The sequence below is a fragment of the Ailuropoda melanoleuca genome, chromosome 1, assembly GCF_002007445.2.
Source record: "Ailuropoda melanoleuca isolate Jingjing chromosome 1, ASM200744v2, whole genome shotgun sequence".
NCBI classification, from domain to species: Eukaryota; Metazoa; Chordata; class Mammalia; order Carnivora; family Ursidae; genus Ailuropoda; species Ailuropoda melanoleuca.
The window spans coordinates 142,418,372-142,441,426 of record NC_048218.1 but is presented as its reverse complement, the minus strand read 5'-3'; the positions used below and the strand labels follow the sequence as shown (position 1 = coordinate 142,441,426).

The 23,055-nt window shown below is 43.2% G+C and overlaps 1 protein-coding gene across 4 annotated transcripts in view; it reads right to left on the bottom strand.

The window, feature by feature from the left end:
* GATAD1 (GATA zinc finger domain containing 1) overlaps nucleotides 1-22,702 on the bottom strand; it is a 109,215-nt gene extending 86,513 nt beyond the window's left edge. The window contains exons 1-6 of one of the 4 annotated variants that reach the window (XR_004627497.1): nucleotides 22,237-22,695; nucleotides 21,291-21,416; nucleotides 19,594-19,653; nucleotides 15,264-15,447; nucleotides 13,142-13,596; nucleotides 10,700-10,778 (exon numbers count right to left, since the gene is read on the bottom strand). Coding sequence is in view for 2 of the 4 variants with exons in the window: in XM_034667680.1 (XP_034523571.1) it covers nucleotides 13,406-13,596; nucleotides 15,264-15,447; nucleotides 19,594-19,653; nucleotides 21,291-21,416; nucleotides 22,237-22,488 (813 nt within the window). In the remaining 2 variants the exon portion in view is untranslated. Of the gene's footprint in view, nucleotides 1-10,693; nucleotides 10,842-12,190; nucleotides 13,597-15,263; nucleotides 15,448-19,593; nucleotides 19,654-21,290; nucleotides 21,417-22,236 lie in introns of those variants that run through there. The other 3 variants (XR_004627496.1, XM_034667688.1, XM_034667680.1) reach the window with 3 other exon arrangements.
* Nucleotides 22,703-23,055: the final 353 nt, after the last annotated feature.

Genomic DNA, 23,055 nt, shown 5'->3' with positions numbered 1-23,055 from the left:
TGGCACCCTGCCAGCATGTGATGGGGAGGGAGGCCAGAGGCTGTGAGCACATCCTCTTGTATCTTATAATATGATCAATGCACATTGATCCAAAGGGAGAGTGGGGAGAAAGTGAGATTGACATTGCAACCCATCAGAAAAAAACCCAAAAAACTAACCCATGGAGAGTAGCAGAGTTCCCTATTTTACCTCCTCCCCTACATCTGTGGGTAATAGGCACAGGGCCAGCCTAACTGGGATGGTCACCAACTGAATTGAATGGCATCACCAAACATCTGTTCTCTACTTAAAATCCATTCTTGAAGAGTTACACTTAACTGGACTTCTTAGGATGTTAAACAGTAGCATTACTGAGCATATATTATGTACCAGACACTGTGCCTAAGCACTTTAGATGTATAATTACATTTAACCTCAACTGCCTGAGAAGGTATGTAACTTGTCCAAGATTATTTCAATGACATTGTACTTGACTCTGTCAGGGTCCAAATCCCATGGCCTTACAGTGTTCTACCCTTTTCACTTAGTTCCATTTCTGGTTTGTCAAGGAGAACAGTCTAAGACCATCTTCACATGCAAGATTTCTGAAAACCTCCATGGTGTTAAACTCACTTAAGACAGTACCTTGAGAAGTCACGAATAAATGGAAAAATATATGTTTATGGATTGGAAGGATGGATATTGTTAAAATGTCTGTATACCCAAAGCAATCTACAGATTCAGTGCAATCCCTATCATAAGATCAATGGCATTTCAGAGAAATAGAACAAAGAATCCTAATAGAGGCCTCAAGGTCCCTTTTTTTTTTTTTTAAAGATTTTATTTATTTATTCGACAGAGATAGAGACAGCCAGTGAGAGAGGGAGCACAAGCAGGGAGCGTGGGAGAGGAAGAAAGCAGGCTCATAGCGGAGGAGCCTGATGTGGGGCTCAATCCCATAACGCCGGGATCACGCCCCGAGCCGAAGGCAGACGCTTAACCGCTGTGCCACCCAGGCGCCCCAAGGTCCCTTTTTTGAAACTATATTACAATACTGTATTCATCAAACAGTATGGTATTGGCATAAAAATAGACACATAGATCAGTGGAACAGAACAGAGAGCCTAGAAATAAATTCACGCATATACGTTTGATTTATGACAAAGGAGCCAGGAATATACAATGGGAAAAGGGCAATCACTTCAATAAATGGTATTGGGAAAATTGGACAGCTGTGTGAAAAAGGACACTCAACTGCTAGCTTATACCATATACAAAAATTAACTCCAAAAAGATAATAGACTTGAATATAAGACCTGAAACTGTAAAACTCCTAGGAGAAAACATACACCATGTGAAAATTAATAAAAGGAAACCTCATTTAAAATGGAGTTGGGAGGTCAGAGCCAGAAGCTCTCACACCCTACCACTCATCAACTGCAGATCCCGAGGGAAAAAAACCTCTATTTAACTACTACAACTACAGGAAGAAAGATTTTCTCCTTACCTGGCAACAGCCTAGCCAATCAGAGACTGTCACAGCTCAGCCAATGAAAAGCTGCTGTACTCCCAACGTTCGGTTTACTCAAATAGATTTTTTGTTTGTTAACAGTCCCTCCCAACTCCCCCCTCTTCTATACATGAGTTTTCCCGTCCTTTGTTCTTCAGGCTTGCCTATGGTTTTACCGTAACTTGATTGTCCTGAATTTTAATTCTCTGCTATTCCCGAATAAACCCATTTTTTTTCCTGGCAAAATACTGACAATTTTTAAGGTTGATATCAGTCTTGGCAATGATTTTTTGGATTTGATCCCAAAAGCAAAGGCACCAAAAGCAAAAGTAAACAAGTTGGACCACATTAAACTAAAAAGCTTTAGCATAGCAAAGGAAACCATCCACAAAATTAAAAGCCAACCTATACCATAGGAGGAAGTATTGGCAAATCATTTATCTGATAAGGAGATAATATCCAAAATATATAGACACACAATTCAACAGCAAAAAATCCAAATTATCCAAATTTAAAAATGGGCACAGGATCTGAACAGACATCCTTCCAAGGAAGAAATACAAATGGCCAACGGAGATGAAAATGTACTCAACACCACTAACCATTAAGGAATTACAAATCAAAACCATAAGGAGATCACCTCACACCTGTTAGAATGGCTATTATTAAAAAAACAAAAAAACCAAAAAACCCCAAGAAATAAGTATTGGCGAGGATGTGGAGAAAAGGGAATCCTTGTGCACTCTTGGTGGGAATGTAATGGATGCAGCCATTATGGAAAAGTTCAAGGGTTCCTCAAAAAATTAAAAATAGAACTACCTTAAGTTCCAACAATTCTACTTCTGGGTATTTATCCAAAGAAAACAAAAATGCTAACTTATAAAGATACCTGCACCCCCGTATTCGTTGCAGCATTTACAATAACCAAGATATGGAAACAACCTAAATGTCCATCAATGGATAAATGAAATGTGACATATATAGATCATGGAGCATTATGCAGCCATATAATGGAATGAAATCTTGCCACTTGCAACATGGGTGGTCATTAAGTACATTATGCCACATGAAACAAATCAAAGACCAACTGTATGAGCTCACTTACATGTGGAATCTAAACAAACAATCACCATGAGCTCACAACATAAAACAAATTAGCGGTCGTCAGAGGCAGGGTGGGGGGTGTTGGCAAAATAGGTGAAGAGGGTCAAAAGGTACAAACTTGCAGTTAGGAAATAAATAAGTCCTGGGGATGTAATGTACGGCATGGTGACTATAGTTAACACTATATTGTGTATTTGAAAGCTGCTGAAAGAGTAAATCTTTAAATTTCTCATCACAGGAAAAAAAAAGAGCACTTACCTTGTAGATGAGGTCAACGGCAAACCAAATGTCTTCGCCCATGAGGTCTCTCTGTGAAGCATTTGAGTCTCTCACACACCGATTTTCCGCCCAGAAGGATCAGGACAAACTCAAAGAGCTCAGAATTCAAAACAACCTAAGCTCAAGAAAAGCTCCCTGCAGATTCCGGAAAGCAGCAGGGAAGGCAGTGAGCCAAGAGAGCTCCGTGGGTACCTTCAACCGCTCCTAGGGGAGGCCGCCCCAGAATCTTCAACTGCTGTCTTTGGGTTGCATTTTGTTACTGAAGCGGTCAAAGGACACAACTAAAATAATTTAGTAATGAGTTTGATATCCTTACTCTGGGTAAAGAACCCGGGGTTGAGGGAAGCACAACGCCTCACAAGCAGAACACGCTCCTGAGGGATGGTGGGCAAGACTGTTTTTATAGACGCAACACGGAAGCAGGGCATGATTGGCTAGGAGGTCGGCATTGCCTTATAAGGCTAGCAGTCCTGTTTTCTAGGGCAAGCAAACCAGCTCCAGCTGAGCTGGGGGACTGTGCGTGGTGGGTGTGGTGGCCGATGGGTGGCTTTCCCTCACAGGTGTTGCCCCTAGTGCAAGCTGACTTAGCTTTAGATTTGTGATATGGGCCAGCCTCCATTTTGTGGGTCCTGATCTATTAATTAACTTTACCAGGAATCATTGGTAGAAATAGGCCTTTGATTAATCTTCTTGAAATGCCCCCCAAACAGGATGCTATCAGATCTTGTTTTCACTTTGTAGAAATTGGGGCTTTTATCAGCTGTATTTTATATACCAAGAGAGAACTAGCCCAAGCAAGTGGTTCTCATTTCTAAGCTGCACATTAGAAACACCTCTGGAACTTTAAATTTTTAAAAATATTTTTAAGCTTTATTAGAGTTTGGGAATGTAGTAAGGCCACACCCTCACTCTCAGGAGACTCTGATTTAATTGTTTTTTTGTGGGACGTTCCTAGCAGTGGTTTTTGTTTTATTTTTGAAGCTGCAGGTGTGATTCTAATATGTTTGTGATTCACTGGCGTAAAGGTGGGGGAGGGCAAAGGAATCTAAGAACATCTTCAAAATGCATATGATTAATTATTGAAATATAAAACAGAGATAATGTTTGTGAACCTGCTGGATACAAAGCACTGACAAATGCTCATGGAGGAGAACTAATAGAAAATGAATCTCCCTCTGGCACAGAATTACATTTCTGGCCTTTGTAAGTTCAGAACCGCTTGGACCTGTTAACAAAGCCGCAATGAGAACCACCAAGAATGGTCGTGCAGGTTATGCCCTGTCCAAAGTCTCTTGGGTGAGATGAGAATGGAATCCAGCCTCCAGTCTCTCACCAAGCCCTGAAGTGGCTGCCATCTTGAAACTCTTGCCAAGATACCAAAATGTACTAAAAGCACCCCTTTCGTGGAGGCCTGAGTAAAAACACTGTCTACATTCTCCCTGTTCCAAATTAGAGTGAGTGAATTTAAAATAAGAGGCTTAATTCCCCTTGTTGAAAATAAGGGAAGAGATTTCTCTCCCTTCTCTGTCAGAATATTTACCTTAGAGAACTTACAAATATGAGCATTTTCTCAGTCTCTTTGCAATGTATCCTTTTAGAAACTAGATGAGCCTTGTGTCAGCTTTATGACCCAGGAACATCTTTCTCAAGGACCTGGGAGCCATCTCTGAAATGTAAGTATCAGGAGTGAACACCACTCTCCCCCAGTTTCTGTGGGAGGCTAGGAGCCTAACTTCAATGCTCCAACTTGTCAAAGTACAACGTGTCATAAAGACAGGAGTCTGCTTCCACCCACCCCTGGATCAAGTCAGTTAGCTCACAGAGATGGTCACCCCACTTACCAGGTCAAGTTAGGATGAGCTGCACATGACTAATGGTGCTGCCAAGTTCTCTGAGTTGAGGAATAGTCACCGTTTATCTCGAGAACATGTATGTGACGGGTTGTATCTGCTTGGCTATATAAAAGGCTGAGCTTTCTTTCTGTTCTTGCAATTTCTTCGCTAACTGCACGTGAAGAACATCCCATTCTGGTTAACACTCAATCAATAATAAAAGTGTTTTCTTTCCCTACACTCTTTGTGGAGAGGAACTCTGGGTTGAAAGACGATCTTGTTTTCGATTTCTTTTTTAAAATTAATTAATCAATTACTTAAAGTAACCTTTACACCTAACACGGGGCTCAAACTCATGACCCTGAGATCAAGAATTGTACCTCCTCTGCCTGAACCAGCCAGGCACCCCTGTTTTTCCTTTCCACTTTATTTTCTTATTTAAAATCAATTAACATATAGTGTATTATTAGTTTCAGAGGCAGAGTTTGTGATTCATCAGTTGCATCCCCCAGTGCTCATTACATCACATGCCCTCCTTAATGCCCATCACCCAGTTACCCCATCCCTCCATCCCCTCCCCTCCAGCAATCCTCAGTTTGTTTCCTACAGCTAAAGTCTCCCTCTGATTTCGTCCTATTTTATTTTCCTTTCCTTCCCCTATGTTCATCTGTTTTGTTTCTTAAATTCAGCACGAGTGAAATCATACATTTGTCCTTCTCTGACTTATTTCGCTTAGCATAATGCCCTCTAGTTCTATCCACATCATGGCAAATGACCCGTTTTCCTTTTAAATTGCATTTCCCCAACAGCACCTTTACCTTTTATTCTAAAGTTACTGTCTTTTTTACTCACATCTTCCCTATCTATGGGGAGAAGTATTTAAGGTGCTTTAAGTATTGAAGGTATTTTTGTTGTAAACCTCTCCCTTCTACTCAGCTTCTGCTAAGCAGGTGGAAAATGGAAGTTAGAGTAATTCAAACTAATGATGGGGGCGCCTGGGTGGCTCAGTCATTGGGCGTCTGCCTTTGGCTCAGGTCATGATCCCGGCTTTCTGGGATTAAACCTTGCATCGGGCTCCCTGCTCAGCAGGAAGCCTGCTTCTGCCTCCCCCACTCCCCCTGCTTGTGTTCCCTCTCTTGCTGCCTCTCTGTCAAATAAATAAATAAAATCTTTAAAAAAAAATAATGATGTTACAAGAAGTTCAAGTTATGACTGCAAGTTTTCTGCTTGTGGCTCAGTAATTAGCTGCTGCCAGTCTGTCATGTTGAATGAGAAATCTTGGTTAGCAGTTCCCACTTCTTTAACAGAGACAGATGGCAGCGGTGGGGCTGGGGGAGAGGGAGGAGGGAAGAAAGGGAGAGAAACCATGTAAGTTCAGCCATATGCAGAGATATTTAAGAAACAAAATTTAGATTTTTAAGTTGTTCTAGATTCTTTGGAACCTAGTACTCTAACTGAACTCAGGGGTTCACTGTTCGGGGTGCATTAAATTGAACACAACCCTAGAAAATGTTGAAAGTAGAGTTTTTATTATTTGTCACAGGTAAGGAGAAAGGAAGGTAGCGCCCAAAGCACTGTGTCCCATGGGGTTAGTGCTGTGTGCGAGGGAACAGGCACAGGGAGCTTGAGGCATTAAGGAACTTACACTATCTGGTTACTTAGGCACTTACCGTGTCAACATGCTACTGCATACCCTGTATGTTAACGAGGAGATCTTAATATTATAATGAGCTAGAGGTAAATTTAGGGCAACTCGGGGGTTTCTGCACAGGTCCTCGGCTCCAACATGGCTCAAGCTGGCTCAGGCAAGATGGTATCTAGTGGACTGTCTCCTGTTCTGTTTCCCTGCTCTCCTCCCTTCCCCTCCTCCCTTCTGCTGACAGCTTGCAGTCCTCTGATCCGAGGAACTCCCCTTCGTGTTTTTGCTAACAGTATTTCTAACAATAGCACTTTCCCAATCTCTTTTGGATCCTACTGATGGAAGTTCTGCAGTGACACTGCAGTGACATTTCCATGACATTTACTTAACTTCTTCAGGCATTGGTTTCCGTCTCTGTAAAATAAGGGAGTTAGATTAGGTGGTCTCTAAATCCATGAATCTCTGAAAAACTTTTCTTTCTGTGGATCATGAGCTACAGTAATACCTATGAGAATCTGCACTAGTTGAAAAAAACTAGATTTATTAACAAAATCAAATCATATTTGCCTAGCAAGTTTCAGCTTATAAAACTGGACGTGAGCTCTCTGGGTGCTCATCCATTGCACTATTCTGATGCTCAGGGTCCCGCGTGTTGGGATGGCTCCACGCTAACCCCTGTGCCCAGTGGCCCTGCTACAGGGTTCTCTAGCTTGCTAAGAAGAGGATGCCTTGCTGCAGCCATTCCTCTGCTCTTTCCATGGTCCACCCTCTTCTTACCAATTCCCCTGCCACCTGAAGCATGCAGCCCTCATAGTGGCTTGCTGACATTCTGGATTCCTGAGACCTTTCCTAGATTTAAAATCCAGGACACAAGGACAGGGAAGCACTATCTCCAGACCTGGGATATTTGTGTTGGAGGACCAGAACTGAGAAAGGGAGTTTTGGTTGTGGTGGGCTTGAGTGAGACATGACCTCATAGAATTGAGTCCGGCCTGGAGGGACCAAGAACAGCATGGCTGCCTCCAGCTGGGTTGAGAGTTCTGTTACTGTATTCTCTCTCTCTGCATTCTCGCGCCAAGATTTCCAGTTACCTAATGGATACTGAAATCCAGGAAATGCCTCATAGCCCTCATGTCACAAAACAAGACACACCTCGTCAGTTACTCCTACCTGGAAAGCTACTGCTATTATTTGTTATCTTCCAAAAATAAGACTCAGGTCTTCCTTAATTCATCCTTCTCCCTCATTCTTTACTTCTGACTAGTTGTTCAATTCTGTTGACTTTATTTCCTACATACCTATTTTTTATTGTGGTAAAATAGATGTTACATAAAATTTAGCTCTAGCCATTTAAAAATGTACAAATCAATGATATTAAGTATATTCGCAATATTGTGCAACCATCACTATCCATTTCTAGAAACAGAAACTCGGTACCTATAACATTCCCCTTTCTCCCAAGCCCTTTTCTGTCTGTCCCTATCAATTTGCCTGTCCCGGGTACATCACTCAAGTGGTAGTATGCAATGTTTGTCCTTCTGTGTTTGGCTTATTTCACTTACCATAATGTTTCCAAGGTTCATGCTTGTTACAGCAAGTATCAGAATTTCATGCCCTTTTATGGCTGAATAATATTCTACTGTATGAATATACCACATTTTGAGTATCTATTCATCTGCAAATGGACACTTGGGATGTTTTCATGTGTCTTATTTCAGGATAGAATAACAAAATATGGGGGTGCCTGGGTGGCACAGTTGTTAAGCGTCTACCTTTGGCTCAGGGCGTGATCCCAGGGTTCTGGGATCATGCCCTGCATCGGGCTCCCTGCTCCATTGGGAGCCTGCTTCTTCCTCTCCCACTCCCGCTGCTTGTGTTCCCTCTATCGCTGGCTGTCTCTCTGTCAAATAAATAAAATCTTTATACAAAAAAACCAAAATAACAAAATACTATAAACAGGGGGGCTTAAACAACACATTAATTTCTTACAGTTCTGGAGGCTGGGAAGTCCTAGATCATGGTGCTGGCAGAATCAAGGTGGAGAGAGAGAGAGAGGAAGGCTCTTGTCTTTCTTCCTCGTTTTTTTTTTTTTTAAATATTGTATTTATTTATTTGAGAGAGAGAGAGCACAGACCGAAAGGAGAAGGAGAAGCAGACTCCCTGCTGAGCAGAGAGCCAATGCAGGGTTTGATCCCAGAACTCTGAGATCATGACCTGAGCTGAAGGCAGATGCCCAACAAACTGAGCCACCCAGGTGCCCCTCTTCTTCTTAGAAAGATACTAATCCCGACGTGCCCGGCTGGCTCAGTCAGGTAAGCATCTGCCTTTGGCTTGGGTCATGATCCCAGGGTTCCAGGATCGAGTTCCGAATCAGGCTCCCTGCTCAGCGGGGAGTCTGCTTCTCCCTCTCCCTCTGCCCCTCCCCCTGCTTGTACTCGCTCTCTGTCAAATAAATAGATAAAAAAATCTTTAAAAAAAATTTAAGAAAAACAATATAAATTTCACTTAAAGAATTTTAAGGACGTCAATTGTTGACATTTTATTTCCACTTTTGTTTTTACGTTTAGATGCATGTAGGAGTTTTACAGAATCAGAACCATTGTTCATGTAGTTCTGTATTTTTTATACTGAGCATTTTATTAAAGTTTTTTTTGTCTTTTTTTTTTTTTTTTTGAGAGAGAGAGCAAGGAAGAGCAAGGGGGATGTGGCAGAGGGAGAGGGAGAAGCAGACTCCCAGCTGAGCAAGGAGCCCAACTCGGGGCTTGAGCCCAGGATCCTGGGATCACGACACGATCAAAGCAGTCACCCAGCTGCCTGAGCCACCCAGGTGCCCCTATAGTGAGCATCTTGATAAGCACTTTTTATGCAATGAATTCCATTACAAACATATCAGAATTTGGATCTTCAAGTTGTTTCTTGTTTTTCACTATTTTAAACAATACTGGAAACAACCTCTTCTTACACACATTTTTGTCCACATTTCATATCTTCTTAGCATGGGTTCCTGTGTTCCCTAGGTCCCTGGCCTGTAATGGTCCCTGCCCCTGGAATTCACACCTTTATGCAGTCCCCTCCCACATTGTACCAGGGATGATCTGTGTGACCAACAATATATCGCAGAAGTGAGGGCCTGTCACTTCCAGATTAGGTTATAAAATGATGGTGGCTTCTGTCTTGGGTATGGGTGCTCTCTCTCCCTCTTTCTCCATCATGGATCATTCAATCTGGTGGAAGCCATGTTGTGAGCAAAGCTATGGAGGCCAGCATTGTGGAAAACTGAAGCCTCCTGTCAATAGCCACATGAGTGAGCTACTGCTGCTCTTTTATCTTGGTTTGGTTTTTACTTTGTATACACATTTTTTCTGACATAGAAATTTAGAATTTTATGGAGTGCCTGGCTGGTCCAGTCTATAGAGCATGTGACTCTTGATCTCAGGGTTGTGAGTTCAAGCCTCACATTGGGTGTAGAGTTTACTTAAAACAAAAAACAAACATTAAAGTTGCCTACTGATGAAAGAAAGACCAAATTACTTAAGAAAAAAAATTAAAAACCTATTATATAACGGGGCACCTGGAGCATATGACTCTTGGTCTCAGAGTCACGAGTTCAAGCCCCACACTGGGCATAGAGCTTACTTTAAAAAAAATTAAAAAATAGGGGAGCCTGAGTGGCTCAGTGGGTTGAGTGTCCAACTCTTGGTTTTGGCACAGGTCATGATCTCAGGGTCTTCAGATTGTCCCATCAGGCTCCATGTTCAGCAGGGAGTCTCCTTCAGATTCTCTCCCTCGGCCCTTCAATCTGCTCACACTCTCACTCTCTCAAATAAATAAAACTTAAAAAAGTAAAACATTAAATAAAAAAATAAAAATCTTGGGGCACCTGGGTGGCACAGTCGTTAAGCGTCTGCCTTCAGCTCAGGGCATGATCCTGGCGTTATGGGATCGAGCCCCACATCAGGCTCCTCCGCTATGAGCCTGCTTCTTCCTCTCCCACTCCCCCTGCTTGTGTTCCTTCTCTCGCTGGCTGTCTCTATCTCTGTCGAATAAATAAAAATAAAATCTTTAAAAAAAAATTTAAAAAAAATAAAAATCTTATAATTCAGTCTGTCCATCTTTCCCTATGTGAACTCATTACCTTTCAATTAAAAACATTTATCAAAATAATACAGATAGTAAAAAAAAATAAAAAAAAAAGGCCAACTCAAGTAATTCTAAATAGCTTATGATGAAAAACAGTGGTTCCTTGCTTTATGCTTCCGAGTCTCAGTAACCGTATCAGTCAGGATTTGATCAGAAAAACAGACCCACTAAGGATGATCTAGAATAAAGGATCCATGCTAGAGATTTTACCTTACACAGCTGTGGGAGCCTGCCGAACAGTCTGTGTAGGGCTCTTGCTTCTGTGTCTGGCACTGGGGCCAGCAGGGCAGGCGGTCTGGAATGGAAGATGGACTTGAAGTGAGGAGAGGACAAACTTGAACCTGCGTCAGCCAAGAACCTGAATGGTTAGGGATAAATTTTCCAGATGACATTGTCAAGATTTGTGTACAGGAACTATTTAAAGCTCATCCTAAAAATATCCTGTCAAAACAATCTTAAAAATATTAATCTAGTAACAATCTGAAATTCTACTTGACTGTAGAGAATTGGAATTTAAGCCAAAGTTAGTATGAACTAGTATTAACTAAAACATCAACAGGCATTTTAGTGAACAGCATCTAACTTGGACTCTACAATAAGCGGTTCCCTTAAGTGAGGACCCAAGTTAGGTGCTGCGGGAGTTATAAAAATGAGTAAATAAAACACACCATCTCTGGGGTGCCTGTATGGCTCAGTTGGCGTCTGCGTTTGGGTCAGGTCATGATCCCAGGGTCCTGGGATTGAGCCCCGAATGGGGCTCCTTGCTCAGCTGGGAGCCTGCTTCTCCCTCTGCTTGTGCTCTGACAAATAAATAAAAACTTAAAAAAAATAAAACCAAAACACCATCTCTGTCCTCCAGGAAGCACAGGGGTGGGAATAGGGGTAACAGAAGCAGAAACGTAAATGCAACAATAGAATAGGATATTGATTGATTTCAAGGATGCATGGGAATCTGGAAAGGTTTCATGGAGAGAGAGAATTTGAGGGCCTTAAGAAAGGCCTTTGGGGTGGAGTTGAAGGGAACAATATGAACAAGGGCTCAGCCAGGAAAATGAGGAGGGTGTTGGGGGAAACATTTCAGTGGTGGCGAGGAGGAGACAAGACTGGGAATGTAGACTGGGGCCATACGGGGGTAGGCCTTCAACAACAGGAGAAAAGGAATGAATTTACCCGGCAGGCAGTGGGAGCCACTGGTATTTGTTGAGGAAGAAAGTGAAAATTTAATCTTTATTTTAAAAAATATTACACAAGTATGTACCAACTCATAAACAAATGGGCAAGCATATATACTTTTTCAATATATCCTCATTTTATTTTTTTTAAAGATTTTATTTATTCATTCGACAGAGATAGAGACAGCCAGTGAGAGAGGGAACACAGGCAGGGGGAGTGGGAGAGGAAGAAGCAGGCTCCCAGCAAAGGAGCCTGATGTGGGGCTCGATCCCGTAACGCCGGGATCACGCCCTGAGCCGAAGGCAGACGCTTAACCGCTGTGCCACCCAGGCGCCCCTCAATATATCCTCATTTTAATAAGTATCATACATTATTTCTTTTATCAGTTGGCCACTCTTTGAAATTTTCCTAAAATCAATTATATATTGATCAATCTATTGCTCCGAATTATGAGCAGAACACTGGTGTTTTCTGTTTATACCATTTTTAGGTAGAAAGCCCCACATTTAATTGTTTAAATAAATCCAAAGTAAATACAATGTAAAAAATAAATTTTAATCCAAAAGTTTCAATATTGGCACTTAGCTATTTACAATGGTATTTACAATCAATTTTACATTAACTTTTGTGGGGGGAACTATGAGCACAGAGCTATCTACAGTTGCTCCCTTCTAACATACAAACCACAGCTGTGCAGAAAAATGTTAACAGTTAAAACTGCTACACCTCAAAATCATTATGATTAAATTATTCTGACAAATTTTCCTGGGGCTGAAAAATGGTGGTTAAGGTCAGGAGAGAAGAGGTGGGTGTGCCCAATCCCCACGTCTTCCCATTTCCACACTGTTGTTCCCTTCCTTAGCTGACCTGCACTGGAAGTAAAACCTATACCTGAATTCTGACAATTTCATAAGAAACACGGCATCTAAGTCTAAGATTTTATTTTAGGCCTGTTACTATGAGTCTACAGCAGATGGTTTAACTCTAAGTAGACTCTTTTTAGATATTAATGCTTATGACCTATATGTCATTCTCATGACTGCCCAACGGTTGTTTTAATGACAGAAACTACCAAGGGGGAGGTGTCTGAACACCACGTGATTTCTGTGTGCTTTTCATGAAGCTGACGGCACTGCAAAATTTTATGGTTTGACTGGGAGCCTCACTTTGGGAAGGGAGGTGAAAACAATGAAGATCAACAATTCTGAATCTGTTTGCTACATAATAAAGTCTTAAAAAGCTCAGGCTAATAGAATCATCCACTAATCACTTTCCTTGAGGTCAGTCTATCTAGCATTTTTTAGATGTAAAAATAAAGCTTGTGTAACTCTGTGATAGACCCAGTTGGTCCTAGCTACATTTTATTTGATTAAGTCCTTGGTCAGAAATCCAAACCTTAATTAATATTTTGTTCTAGTAGAAAAATACAATCCATTGATTGTAATGAGTTTCTAGAAATAAATCATGGAGAAAAATAGATACTACCTGTTCCTAATGGTCTCCTTGGAAATCGCAGCCTTTGCCTGGGAAGATACACATATAGAATATATTTAACTTCAAAATATATTTAATTCCTTGCTATTCCTTTTAAATTCCCAAGTGGCTAGTAATAAACAAGCTAATGATTACTGGGTAATTAGGGAACATTTTTTAGTCATTTTTCCATCTAAGAATTTCATGAAAGAAACATGTGGCGTGTCTTAAAGTGTATGAACACAAGATGACTGGAAATAAGTTTCACATTTGAAACTATAAATGGTTAGCAACTGTTTCCTTAATAGTGATTGCAGGAGTAGGTCCAACGTGAGTCCATATGTAGCCCTTCTCTGGTCTGGTCGGAACTGTGGGAAATGGAGATGAACGTGACTTGAAATATTCAGAAGGCGCATGACACACAAATTCCAAGTATTCCATTTTCCTTGGAAGATCTTCCTCTGGTCCTAAAAGGCAGTCGATGGAAAGACCAAACACAGTTTTGAACATATATATCATTTTCATAAAAAATTAAAATTCCTAGACGCTAGGAGAAACCACTTTGGTGGTGCCCTGATGTGAGTCCTTGAGACATGTATTATTCTAAAGTCCCTCTGTCATTTTCTTCTACTTGAGCTGTTCCACTCCCCCAAACGGTGACTCAATATAGAAAGGATTCTAAAAATAGTGTTAGTACTAGACAGTGTTTATGATCTGCGCACTGCTCTAAGTACTGCACACACGGATACTTCGAGCACTCAAAACTATGCTCTGAGGAAGGCACTATTATTATTCCTGTTTTCTGTGTGAGGGAAACAAGACAAGAGAGGTTAAGGAACTTGTCCAGAGCCACACAGCCAGTCAGTGCTGGGCTAGGAGGCCAGATTCAGAGTGTGTGCTCCGGCTCTCCATGCTGTGCTCCCCCCTCCAGTGTCTGAGGAGGAGGAAGAGGAGGAGGTGGGAGAGGAGCCCCAGAAATGATTCTTCACATCACCGCCTCTGCCGAGAATCCTGTCCTATAGGTCACGTAGATAAAAGTCCCTCTTCTGTGTACGTACAAGCAGAAGACTAAACCTGATCATGTACCAAACTTCACACATGGGTGAGAATAACAGCAGTGTGTCCCTGAGTTCCCTCTGGGAAAAAAGACAAAACAAAACCTTTGTATGCAAAAGGAATGCATGCACACTGAAGAAAGGTTGAAAATATGGGGTAACTTACAAACTCTGAACACTTTTAAAATTGTATTAGTCAGCAATTTCTTCCTGTGAGTCTACATCAAGAAACATTTATACCACTTCTTCTGTCAGCCTTGAAGTCAGTAAGAGTACAGTGGCTGCCACTTCGACGATACACTGAGATCATATGTTATAAAAGGTCTAGGATGGGGTGTGTGACATGGAGAGGGACACATAATGAAAATTTGTAAGATTCTAGAAATAATGGGGACGGTTTGTTTTGAAATTATTTTTAACTAGATTTTTATAAGTAAGCCTAATTCCAGAGTAATGAATTCTTTTAAACGTTTAACCCTGGGTCACTCAAAAATCTTATCCACATCACTTTTTAGTGGGTATATACTGCCCTAACACCAAATAAGTGATAGCACCCAAACCCCAACTGTGTAAGAATGTCTTTCATATTTTCAATAAAGCTCTTTACTTTTTAATATTTAATGATGATTATGTTTCCTTGTTATGGACTGAATTATACTCCCCCCCTATATGTTGAGGCCCTAAGCCCCATTGTGATGGTATTTAGAGATGGGGCCTTTCCGGAGGTAATTAAGGTTAAAAGAGGTCATAGGCTGGAGCCCTAATTTAATGGGACTGATGTTCTTCTAGGGAGAGGAAGAGACGCTAGGAGTATGCACACACAGAGGAAAGGCCACATGAGGACTCAGCGAGAAGGTGGCCGCGTGCAAGCCAGGAAGGGTGCTCTCATCAGAAAGTGACCCTGACAGCACCCTGATACTCAACCTTTAGCCTCCAGAAGGTTGAGAAAATAGGTTTTGTGTTTATGCCACTCGGCCTGTGGTATTTTGTTATGGCAGCCCGAGCAGATTAATACCTTCTGTTATATGATAACGGAGAATTACCTGAGTTCAAGAGCCTGTACCACCTGTCAAACTCACCAATGATGTAGGATGCAGGATCAAATTGGTCCCTGGGGCTCGAGAGGGTGGGAATGAGCCACGTCAGGGCGGCGCTTTTCTCACAGTACTGGTCCTGGATGAATCCCCTGATCTGAGCATAGTAGGGCTTTCCATCTTGTTCATCAATCACAGAAACAACATCTCCAATTTGGTAATATACTCCCTGGGGGAAACAGAAGATAATCCCATATTTGAAATAGAGAAAAGCACCACAGCTATGAACTGAAACCTCCCTAACAAAATCAAGTTTGCAAAGGGGTCAGTGAAACACCTTTGAGACGGTCTAATGCATCAATGTTTATATGGCTGATTCCAATTTTTTTCTTTCTTTTTTTTTTTTTTTTTTAAGAGAGAGAGCACTAGAGTGAGGGTGGAGGGGAAAAGACAGAGGGAGAGAGAGAATCTTTTTTTTTTTTTTTAAGATTTATTTTAGAGAGAAAGCTCTCATGTGGGGTGGGAGGGGCAGAAGGAGAGGGACAGAGAGAGTTAAGCAGACTCCATGCTAAGCATAGAGCTGATGCGGGGCTCAATCTCATGACCCTGAGATCAGGACTTGAGCTGAAATCAAGTCGGATGCTTAAGCAACTGCACCACCCAGGTGCCCTTTTTAATTTTTTTTTATTTTAGGGAGAGAGAATCTTAAGTAGGCTCCACACGGATGGGGCTTAATCTCACGCCCCCGAGATCATGACCTGAGCTGAGATCAAGAGTGGGACGCTAAACTGATAAGTCACCCAGGAGCCCCTGATGCCAATCCTAACGTTGTTCACTCTTGAATAAAAATTCTACACACACATGAAAACTTGCATCTGTAGAAAACATTTGTTTATAAAGACATTTTGGTCTCCTATCAGAACAGTATTATCCCTATTTCTTTGGCCACAGCCATTGAGCTGTAGAAAGGGAAGTGACGTTGCTGCAGGCTACTTAGGGCAGAGAATGCCGCTGAGGCTCCTTCACCAGCTCCGGGTTCCAGCTCTGTCCTGTACTGAAAAGCAGTGCTCACCTGATAAGACTACGTTCTACACTCCTCCCCCTCGGCCATCCATGAAGAAACTTGACATCACACTTTCAAACCCAAAGAAATGAGAGAAACGCTTCTGATCATAACCAGGATTCGGGATGGGTCCCTTGCCATCCACTCTGCTATCTGCCCACAAGACAATGACCTGCATTTCTGGCATTCACGGCTTCAGGTCTTACCCCAGCTCCACTTCGCAGCCAACTAGCTCATCTGTCATGCCCGTGTCGAGCCCTCCCTGACTCTCCCCTGCCGTCTGTTGCATGTCTCCTTCCCCAGGTTTTCAAAAGGAAGTAATTCCTCCCTTGAACATCCACAGTGGCTGATCCAAATCTTTAGGGTACTCAGCACTCCCTTAGATGGGTGTGGTTCTCAGCCCGCGAAGGTATCCTTGACTGGCAGGAACCAAGTGTGATTTATCACTGTTTCCCTCAAAACAGGGCCTTGGCAGCAGGTAAAGCTGCTGGGTGTGCCCCTCAACCACCAAAATAATTCTGAAGAAATACCTCCAGGGAGTGGGTTGTGAGAGGAGCTTTTCCTGGTGGATCCTTCATCCACGTGTCTAAGGGCGACAGCTGCAACTGGATCACTACAGACGGGCAGAGTCAAGGGGGCCACGCCTGCTACTTGCTAGTTCATCTCCATCATCAGTTGGTCCTTGGAGCCACTCATCAATCTTCTAAGTTATTTGTCATTTGCATTTATGGTTTACTTTGTCTACGTGTAGAATCATTATTCCCAAATTATAAATGATTAACCCATTTTTTTGCACAAAGAACAGGGCCTTGCTTATCATAGACACTCAAATATATGCTGAATGAATATTAACTCAAAATATATGATAGTGTGAAAACAGAACTGCAAGGCAAAGACAATGTCTTATTGAAAGATTCCAGGGTGGCTCAGTTGGTTGAGCATCAGAGTCTTGCTTTCCGCTCAGATCACGATCGTGATCATGGTTGTGAGAGCCCCACGTCAGGCTCTGCACTCAGTGGGGAGTCTGCTTGACATTCTCTCTCTCCCTCTGCCCCTCCCCCGGCTTGCTCAGGTGCTCTCTCTCTCTTGCTCTCTAAAATAAATATATAAATCTTAAAAAAAAAAAAAGATTCCAATGGCAAGCAGTACCTGGCATATGGTTAACTGCTTATTAGTATGTGTTGTATTGTGTATGTATATACAGAAAGCACTGGTTAGTGCTTAGTAAGGAACTTAATCTAAGGAGTCCCTCCATTTGCAGGGAGGTTTCAGGGTTTCTGGCAGGAAAGAAAGAAGGTGAACACAATATACTGAAGTACCCTGGATTAGGAGTAAGCGGGGCTGTTCGTGGGGCTCATCTGCCCCAGGGAGGCCATTCAAACCCTTTGGGGTCTTGGGTGCCCACACTCCTGGCCGTCAGAACCAGTGGCTCCCACTCAGCAACCTCTCACATGCCTCATCGGGGCTCTAGTTCAGCAGATGGCAACGACCTTGTAAGCCCTCCTGCCCGGTGCTGCGTGTGGCGGCAGCCTCTGCGATCCTGGGTATCGGCAGCGGTACCTGAGTATTTTGTTGCACTTTGTCCTTATTGTCAAACAAACTGGGGTGGCAGACAACAATAAAAAGTACGGCCCTTGTGGGGTGCCTGGGTGGCTCAGTCTGTTAAGCAGTTAAGCGTCTGACTTTGGCTCAGGTAGTGATCTCGGGGTCTTGGGATAGAGCCCTTCATCGGGCTCCCTGCTCAGTGTGCACGTGCATGCATGCACACGTGCACTCTCTCTCTCTCTCAAATAAATAAATACAATCTTAAAAAAAATAATAACAGGTCCCACTCGCCTTTCGCCTTTGGTTGAGACATGCCTGGAAATCATTAGTACACTAAATCCTTAGCCAAACCAGCTGCTGCTGCTGCTTTTTTTTTTTTAGAAGTCTATTTATTTATTTAAGTAATCTCTATGCCAAACGTGGGGCCTGAACTCACAACCCCAACGCCAAGAGCTGCACGCTCTACTGACTGAGCCAGCCAAGTGCCTCCCAACCAGATGCTTCCAGACTTAATCTGTAAACTGTATGTTCCGCTGTGAGAGACACAAATTTGAAAACATGATGATGCCAATTTCTACTATTCATTGAGTGCTTACTCTGCTAAGTGCTTAACAGACATGACCTCGTTTGACCTACTGAGGTGGCTGCTATTTACAATCCCTAGTTTATAGATGAAGAAACACCAGAGAGGTTGGTCTCAGCCCAGTCACACAGCCACTTGACAGTGGGGCCAGGAGCTGAGCTCTGCCATCAGACTGCCTCACTCCCTGCCTTGTTGGTTATAGAATCCTTGACAAGTTCAGGAAGTTCTCTGTGCTTCACTGTCCTCATCCATAAAATGCGGATAACAGTAGCACTTCACGGAGTGGACTGAAGTAAAGCCTGTGAAGTGCTCACTTGGGCCTGACCCACAGCAAGCACATACTAAACTTCAGCTATTTTGTTTATTATTAACAATGCATGAAATGCTGGAAATATAGGAGCGATGTTTGCCTGTGTAGAGGTTGTTTTAAAACACACAGAGTATCATACTTGATTTTCTCAGTGTTTGGTCCACTTGGGTCAGGTATGAAGTACAATTCATGCCACTGCCCCCCAAAAGATAGTTCAGACCCCAAAACATCGACAGTATGTAATCGCTGCTGCCTGTGCCAGGCCCACCAGGCTTTGGAGGTCTTTTCTATGTAGCAAGTGCTTTTCTAAGGCTTCTGGCTCAAAAATAATGGTATGTCACATCTCCCACTGAAGGACCAGGTTGTCTGTGGGCTTTGGCCCTAGGAAACCTGACTCCCTCACACTTTTATCAAAACATTTTGGACAGTCTCTCACCATCTCCTTCTAGTAGATGTTCATCCCCACTACTGCCCTTATTCCTCTCACTGCTGCTTAAAGGCATTTTAGAATCCCTGTGCCTCCTCTACCCACTAGCTATCAGGTCTATACACCCTCTACTCGTCCAAGTCCCCGCTCTGGGCTTCTCACACAGTCACTGTCACAGTGACTACGGTGGCTCACGCTTTCATGACTCTACACTATTAGCATTTTAAGATATTTTAATACTTAAAAATACCATGTTTCAGTAAGTACTCCTCCAGCTCTGGATGAAATGTTTTATACCAGCCACCTACGGGGAAAAATAGCTTAGGAAAGAACAAAAACCAATCACACATTATACGGAGGAGCAGAGACCTCTGGACTAATCCAACATTTGGCGGCATATCATGCAACAGGCCCAAATTGTCCCTCAGTAAGCCTACAGATGCTTACCTTGTAGAAGATTGATTCCGCAGTGATTATAGTGGAAACCGACTCAGGAGCTTTGATGGGCTAGGGAAAAAAGACCCAAAAGTAAACATATTAGCACATTCCGTGTGCGTGTGTGTGTGTGTGTGTAGCGTATACAGGCATTTTTCCCGTCATCTACGACAGTTCTGTAACTTAAGAAATACTAAAGCTGTTGCTGGTTGACCAGAAGTGCAATAAAAAGACGATATGCTGAATGTTGTGGCAAAGCATAGTCTGAGTATTTCTGTGGCTATTTCTGCTACCATCAGCTTAAAAATTGCTGAGAACTAAAGCACAAGTTTCTGACTTTGCTGAGATCTACCTCAAGCGCTCTCAAAGCTTTATTACATATTAACATTCTGGTTATAAACAATATCCTGGCTCTGAAGGCCTGGGCATGACAGGAGTGGAAGTCACAAAAAACGTGCAGATGAATACAAGGTGAAAAAACGTCTCCTTGAAGACGTTTTCCATCTTAACGACGGAACCGGCTGGGATACTTGTTATCAGAAGTAATTCTCTAGCGAGGCTGAACTAAGGTTATATGAAACTTCCTTGAGAGATCTTAGTCATTTGCCACCACCCAGCCATTACTGCAATCCCTTCTTAAGCTGTAGTACCCGCTTATATACCACAACGCAAAAACCAGGCCTCCCCAAATGTATCTGGGTACCATCTTTGAAGAGAGGGGCTGCTAGCAAAACAGGTACTGAAATAATTACAGAGCTTATTCTATCACACAGAAGAGGAAACGTGTGTGTCAGTGATACAACTATAATCACATGCACATTTACTTAACATGCTTTGGCAACAGATGCCTCATTTTAAGAAAACTAAATTATAAACGTCTTAAATCAGTCAGTCAACTATTCTGAATAAGAATCTGCAATCGGCACAAGAATTTACTACAGGGTCCCTGTGTGTTTCACAAATGAATATGCCCGACTTCAGAAATGCCTTCACTGGTAAGGGAAGCATTCCTGTTCTGAAAGGAAAGAACACCATACTGAGGTTTAAAAAAGTAGTCTACAACCCACTGTCCACCGGGTATGACCATTTTCCCCTAGTGTTTACAAAAATATTGAGAATTTACTGCAACAAAAGGTGCTTTCAACTACCCCCAGCACAAGTCTTTCAACCATCTAGTTTCTTACAGCAAAAGAAAGGCTTAGCAAAATGTTTGATTCACATTCATCAAATTGATCATAAGTCAGTAAGATATATTTTCTGGGGCTGTAATAACATACAAATATGGAAATGAATGAGTTCCAGTATTATTTACTTAAATCTTTAAAGAATAAGAAAAAAAAATTTCCCCTAATATATCTGGCCATATCAAGAACCATAATCCCATCTCCCCGTTGCAAGGAGGACCCAATAAAATGCATTCAAGGTTTACGTTTCCTTTAGACTCATATTTTTTATTCCCCAGTGGAAAAAATTAAAAGCTAAAAAAAGAGGATATTGTTAATTATAAGCAGTAAGCCTCCTGCAACAGGAGGAGGTCACTTCCTCCTCCAGAAAGGAGGTCATTTCCTTTTAAGAAGTGTGGACCACTCCCCAGAACATTGCAGAAAGGCTAGGAAGAGCAAAATTCAGAGGAGAGACGAAGGCAGTGACAAGCCACACCACACACACAATGCCATTACCGTGAAAGACACTGTCCACAATCAGCTTACATTTTTTAATTTAAAAATATGTCTTCTCCCTTTTCCTTTAGTGGAAACTTTCTTCTCAGCAGCTGGAGCAGATTTGTATTTAGTGTTTCTGAGACGAGCAGACCTCCTGTGAATTTCCTGCTTACTCTATAAACATTTAAAGAACAAAAAAGATAAATAAAATTGTAGAAAGACTGCTGTCCCGATACAACCATCTTACAAGAGCTTCAGAGAATGCACTTTATCCCGACTTTTAAAAACTAAGTAAGAATGTGGCTTTTCTTTTTATGCTGGGTAATCATAGGAACTGGGCTAATTAAAACAGGGAGGCCCCTAGACAAGCATCTCCAGAGGCTCCAAAAAGTGTGAACTACTTACAACAGGGCATGGGGAGGAGTAGGAGTAAGTCTACGCCAAGGCATGAACTATTCGTTTGTAGTGTTTATAGCGGAGAACATCTCTTAACTACTCAACTCTCCAACCTAGGGAGCGGGTTGGGTCTGGCACTTCCTATAATTGAATACTTACGCTGCCATTTAAAACAATGACATGATAATCTTAATAACATGACATAATAACAAATAATAATAATAAAATTTATTATTTATAATAATAAATAATAATATTATTTATAATAATAAAATAACCTTTAACAGGCAAAGTAGGTCCTGTAGCATGACCCCGTTTACGTGTGTGTATTGAGATGTCTGGTTACCACCGCAAATGGTATTTTACAATGAGGGGGATTTCTGAAGGGTTTTACATTTTCTTGCTTCTTTACATTTTTCAATTACTCACACTAACCAAAGGTGCTTAGAAGGGGCCAAATTAGTGAAGATCTCATTGTGGGGTGCGAGCGGGCGGCCCTCTCTAGCAGGGTCACCGCGGTCCGGGAAGGCCCACGCGCGCGCCCTCCCACCCCACGCCCGGTCGGCCTCCGCCGGCGGGAGGGGCCGGAGGAGCTCACCTGCTTGCCGCCCCCGCCCCCGTTGCTCTGCGGAGGGGCGGCCGAGGTGCTGGCGAAGGTCGCCGCGCCGAAGCCGCCACCGCCTCCGCTGCCCCCCGTCCCGCCAGCCGCTCCCGAGCCGGAGCCCCCGCCGCCCGCGCCGCCCCGGCCCGTGCAGTGGTGGCAGAGGATCTCCCCCTGCGGGCCCTTCTTCCACATGGAGGACGACGTGGTCTTGCAGACGCTGCAGGTGGGCTTCAGGCCCAGTGGCATCGTGGCGGGCTCGGGCGGCCCCCGCGGGCGCAGCGACACGGGAATGGCGACCGCCGGCCCGGGCCGCCCGCCTCGGCCCGCCACTCCCAGCGACAGGAAGAGCGGCGCGGGCGCCGAGATGTCCACGCAGGGACCCGAGGGCGGCCGCTGCCCCCTGGAGGCAGGAAGGCTGTTCCACCCGCTCTGCGACCGGCACCAGCCCTGGCAGCCCGCAGCGCGGGGAGGCGGGCCCGGGGGGGCGGGGCCTGGCCTGGGAGGTTTCCGGCGATGGGTGGGGCCTGCGCCGTGCAGGCCTTCCCCCCCACCCCGCCCCGCTCCCCTGACCGGAAGTGCTCCACCCGAGGCTACTGGAAGTGGACTGTAGGTCTGACCTCGATCTCCTAAAGGGGGAAGATGTTTGTAAGTTTTTTGGCTTTAAGCCTGGGATTGGCAGGTAAAATGCAGAACGCAAAATTAAATTTGAATTTCAGACAAGCAACGAATAATATTTTGATATGCGTGTATCCCATGCAGCATTCGCTGTTTATCTGAAATTCAGATTTAACTGGGTGTGCTGTATTTTTATTC